This window comes from Populus nigra, chromosome 7, assembly GCF_951802175.1.
Source record: "Populus nigra chromosome 7, ddPopNigr1.1, whole genome shotgun sequence".
NCBI lineage: Eukaryota > Viridiplantae > Streptophyta > Magnoliopsida > Malpighiales > Salicaceae > Populus > Populus nigra.
Genome location: NC_084858.1, coordinates 21,605,450 through 21,610,675, shown reverse-complemented (window position 1 = coordinate 21,610,675; position 5,226 = coordinate 21,605,450). Strand labels below are relative to the sequence as shown.

At 34.7% G+C, this 5,226-nt stretch overlaps 1 protein-coding gene across 1 annotated transcript; it reads left to right on the top strand.

Annotated features, from left to right (window-relative positions):
* The first annotated feature begins 2,222 nt into the window (after positions 1-2,222).
* Positions 2,223-4,799, top strand: LOC133699194 (PR5-like receptor kinase). The gene is made up of 3 exons (XM_062122350.1): positions 2,223-2,357; positions 2,451-3,140; positions 3,380-4,799. The coding sequence occupies exons 1-3, from the start codon at positions 2,294-2,296 to the stop codon at positions 4,669-4,671; spliced, it is 2,046 nt and encodes a 681-aa protein (XP_061978334.1). The 5' UTR covers positions 2,223-2,293; the 3' UTR covers positions 4,672-4,799.
* The last annotated feature ends 427 nt before the right edge of the window (positions 4,800-5,226 follow it).

Below are 5,226 nucleotides of genomic sequence, written 5' to 3'. Positions count from 1 at the left end.
GACCCGGGCATGGGACCGGTCCAGGTCTAAGCAAAAACCCGCCTGGGAGTTGGCCCGGCGAAACCCGGTCGACCCGGCGGGTCGACCCGGGACCCAGCCGACCCAGGTAAACCCGGCTGAGACCCGGCCTATTTTTTTTATATATGTATAGAGGTTAAACGACGTCGGACGAGGATGAACAATGCACTGAAGATGCAAGCCTGCAATTACAAACAGAGAAAACCTAATAAAGAAAAACAATTTCAATCCCGAATTGCAGAGGAATGGCAGTTCTTGATTCAATCATCAAGATTCAAAACTCCCTTCATCTCCCACCATTTTCTCAACAACCCCAAAATCATTTAAAGAAGCAAGAGAAATGATACATTACCCGAAGAAGAAGTGCACTTGGTCTGTTGAGTGAATTGTGCTTTCAAGTTGAAAGAGAGGGAATCTACTGATTGAAAGAGATGGTAAAGGGATTTTCTTTCTCTTCTCTCTATGTTGAAGAAGAGAAAATAGGGTGATGTTTTTCTCTTCTATTTGAAGGTAAAGGAGGGGAAAGACGGTGGAAGCGACCGATAATTCACTCACCAGATCCAACTCTTCTTTACTTGAGAATAGTCTTTTGACTCTCTCTTTTTCCCTTCTTGTGAGTGGTGACAGTAGAGAAGAGTCCATTCGCTATGGGATACGTTTTACTGATATTTCTTTTGCTTTTTTATCTTTTGCGAAGTTTAATAATTCAAAGACTGTTTTTTTTTTAAGGAGAAAAGGTGTTTTTGATAAAATTAAATTTTTATTTTATTTTTTAAATTATTTTGATATATTAGGATCAAAAATAAATTTTTAAAAAATATAAAAATAATATTTTAATATATTTTAAAAACAAATATTTTAAAAAATAATAATTACTACCTAACACACTCTTTCATTTAATTTTGCATCTCCTTAAATATTTGCGGTAAAAAGTTACTTATTATTTTTTATAATAAAAAAATTAATATTAAATGAGGCATAAATATACCATTAGCATGAGAATTGAACATTAATTTAAATGGAAAATAAAATTCTTTGAAACTCTCAAATTTAGAATGTCATTGGACAGATAAGTTGACGGCAACAATGTTCATAAATGAGTTAACATCAAGGATTGAACAGGTCAAACCACCATATACATATTATATATATAATTTTACCATATATATAATTATAAAAATATTATAATTATATAAGAATGAATTGAAAATATATTTTTTTGGGTTGACCCGGGTCAACCCATCTGACCTGTGACCCGATCACTGGACCGGGTTGATGACCGGATCGGGTTTCAAAACTATGGATTTAATTACTATAATAATAATAATAATCTCATGAATGATTGGTGGAAGACGTGTTCAAGGCTGATTTATGAGTCAAGAAATTCCTGCAAAAGCCAAAAGTTTCGCAAATGATTAAGGGCGAGAGATTGGCATGGACTCCAGAAAGATAAGCTAGAATTTGGTAAATATCTTTGATGCATAGTTCTACTTCCCAGCCACCTCAATTTACCAGAGAGATTTAGGTCAGTTTTTGGGTTCTTTTGAATAAAAAAACCTAATTTTTTAAAATTGTTTTCTCCTAAAAATATATACATAAAAATTCACAATATATATATATCCATTTCTAATCCCAAAACACAAACAAATTAGATTAAAAAAAAAATCGAATCAAAGAACCTTGTCAAGTTTTGATTTATATTTTTTTAAAAAAATAAAAATTTCAAATCATCTTCATGAAACTCCACGGTTCAAAGTAGCCTCTTGATAATATTAATATTAATCCTTTTCATGGCTAAAATGTTGTCAACCAATCCTTTTCTATTATTATTTTTTTATGGCTTTCTCTTGCCTCTAACTACATGGTTGTAATCCCAATATACTAAAGATAAAGACAATAAAAATAAAAATATATTTATTATCAAGATAATTTTGAAGGTAAAAAAAAAAATTATGGGCAATATTTATTATTTTTTATTTCTAAAATATCCTTTGAAAAAACTAAAAATTTCAAAATTATTTTCATTATTTCAGGGTATCCAGTTAAAAATGTGGGGTCTCTTTAGCCTTATTTTCAAGAAAGTGGTTGGATGACTTTGGAAGAACTTTCAACACAAACTTTTCTATGCACAATGTCAAGTCCCCTACGCGTAATAGACATCCTGTTCTTCATGGAACCTTCAAGTAAAGCTTAGCCCAATGAAAAAAAGAAAGAAAAAGAAACCCTGTTAATTGGAATCCAAACTTTACATTTTTCTTAAACTAATTCTGCTTCAATGTCACTACTGAAGTTGCTTATGCATTTATCTCCTTTCTTGGTTGCTCATTTATTCGTATCAGGTATGGTACAAAAATCTATCACAATTTTTCTGTTCCCATCTCTAATTCTTGAACACAATTAATTAAGCTGTTATCTTATGTCATTGCTCGCAGGTGTTGTTTCAGCAACTTTAAGAATATTAAACAATTGTGACTACACTATATGGCCAGTAATAATAAACTCAACATATGATCCAAGACCTCTCTTCTATGTCACCTCAACGATCCCAACTGGTTTTTCCCTTGGAGAGAATGACTGGAAGGACATAAAAACCTGGGATGATTGGGCTGGTCGTTTATGGGGACGCACACATTGCACTGAAGATGATACAGGAAGATTCTCCTGCATCACAGGCGACTGCGGCTCTGGCAAAATAGAATGTGCAACAGTACCACCTGGCTCGAGTCCTGCGACAATGGCAGAGTTCAACATTAACAAAGATGGACGATATTTTTTTAATGTTAGTCTTCTTGATGGCTACAACCTGCCTTTGCTTGTTCTGCCTTCTAATAAGAACTGCAAAAATGCAGGATGTGTGGTGGATTTGAACGGCGTTTGTCCTTCAGAACTTACGGTTAATAGTTCCGATGGGAAGATTGCGGGGTGCCGCAGCGCGTGTGAGGCCTTTGGTTCACAGCAATATTGTTGTCCTGGTGTCTATGAAACAACTTCGACTTGCAAGCCTACTTCTTATTCTCAGAATTTTAAGAAGAAGTGTCCAAGCACTTACACCTATCCTCTTGACGATGAGACTGGTACCTTCAGTTGTGCATCATCCGATTACCAAATTGTCTTCTGTGCAGGTAAATTTACCATTTTTCAAACTTGTAGTTTTTTGAGTTTGATATTTTGTTCTTAATCATTTTAACATTTAGGAGTGGTGTAATTTGTTTGATGAGAAGTTAAGAAAGCCTGCACAAATAGAAGTTAGTTTACCACAAAGACACATTCTATATATATTGTATTGCACGTGCATGGAAAGAAATTATAGCTTACACAATTCATACATCTGTTCTTTGACATGCTTACATGTCCATCACAGGAAACACAACTGTATATTCAGGCCCTGCCGAACCGCCGCCATCACCAACTGTGATAATAGCACCAAGCCTTTACCCGCAAATTAAAAAACCACCAAGACCTTCGCCACAAGAGATAACACCAAGGCCTTCTCCAGAAATAAGGCCTACAACTCCAAGAAGTTTGGTACCAATTATAGCAGGAGTTATAGGTAGTGTTCTTCTTATCATTTCTTTTGTAGTGATTTTTATTTTGAGGGCAAGATGCTGTGGGAAGTCTGAACAAGATCTGCAGGATGTGGAAGATCATCATATAAAGCATGTTCCAGGAATGCCTGTCAGGTTCTCATACCAAGAACTGTACGTTGCAACTGATAATTTCAACGAGAGACTCGGAAGAGGAGGCTTCGGGTCTGTATTCAAAGGAAAATTGGGAGATGGAACACAAATTGCTGTGAAGAGGTTGGAGAAACGAGGCCAAGGAATAAGTGCTTTTTTAGCAGAAGCCGAGGCAATTGGAAGTCTGCACCATTTTAACTTGGTGAGGTTGATTGGATTTTGCGCAGAGAAATCCTCCAGGCTTTTGGTTTTTGAGTATTTGAGCAATGGATCGTTGGATAATTGGATTTTTATGAATTTACAAGGATCTTTCCTTGATTGGCAGACCAGGAAGAAGATTATACTCGACATAGCAAAAGGCCTGGCTTATCTTCATGAAGACTGTCGACATACCATAATACATCTTGATGTAAAACCACAGAACATTCTTTTGGATTCAAGTTTCCACGCCAAAATCGCTGATTTTGGGTTATCCAAGCTAATCAATAGAGATATGAGCCAGGTTCAAATCTCAATGAGAGGAACACCGGGATATCTTGCTCCAGAATGGCGTCAACCATTAGGTCATATTACGGTAAAAGTTGACATATATAGCTTCGGAATCGTCCTCCTTGAAATAGTTTGTGCACGCAGAAATGCAGACCAATCACAACCAGAATCTGCCTTTCATTTGCTTACAATGTTGCAGAAGAAAGGTGATCAAGATAGAGTAATAGACATTGTGGGAAATTTGGATGAATACACGCGGAGTGATAGAGAGGAAATAACGAGGATGATAAAGGTTGCTGCTTGGTGTTTGCAAGATGACCCAGAAAGAAGACCTCTCATGTCAACAGTTTTAAAAGTGCTGGAAGGTGTTATGGAGGTAGATTCAAACATCAATTATCGGTTTTCGCATGCAATGGTATCTTCTCCAGCTGGTAACAACCATATTTCTTCAGCACCTCCAGCATCTGTTCTTTCTAATCCTAGATGATGTAGTTGTAAGACTCTCTTTTCTGGCAGAAATACCAATCCTAGATGAGAGTGTGTTTAATGTTGTGGTAGCTGTTATAATTGTGGTTTGAAAAAAATTATTTTATAAAAAGTATTTTTGATTGAGGTTGATTCGGTATTTATATATTTTTGGTTAAAACTGTGGTTGAAATTGAGGTTGAACAAAAAGTAGTTTAAAATATTTGATTAATAATGCTTTTAAAATTGAGGTTATAAAATAATTTTTAAAAATATATATTAATATTGATGGTTTTTAATTTAAATATTATAGATTTAACTATTGTTATTATATCATGAAATAAATAATACTTTATATAAAATATTTTTATTGTTCTATTAAACTATCTACAATTCCATCACGTATGAAATACATCCGATAAGGACTATAATTTTTTTGGTTTTTTAAGCGCGCAATAACATCAAGTAAAATATAATCAGGAATAAAATTGGGATTGCGATCAAATTCTGCAAATGCTACGTCATCAAGCGATCTCTATCTAATTTATGTTGTGTAATTGAATAATGTTAAACACTA

What these genes read in the sequence shown, in the direction of transcription:
- LOC133699194 (XM_062122350.1), top strand. Translation starts at nt 2,294, where the DNA reads ATGTCACTACTGAAGTTGCTTATGCATTTATCTCCTTTCTTGGTTGCT. An exon ending in TGCTCATTTATTCGTATCAG is followed by an intron (nt 2,358 to 2,450) that starts GTATGGTACAAA and finishes CATTGCTCGCAG; the next exon opens with GTGTTGTTTCAGCAACTTTA. An exon ending in CCAAATTGTCTTCTGTGCAG is followed by an intron (nt 3,141 to 3,379) that starts GTAAATTTACCA and finishes TGTCCATCACAG; the next exon opens with GAAACACAACTGTATATTCA.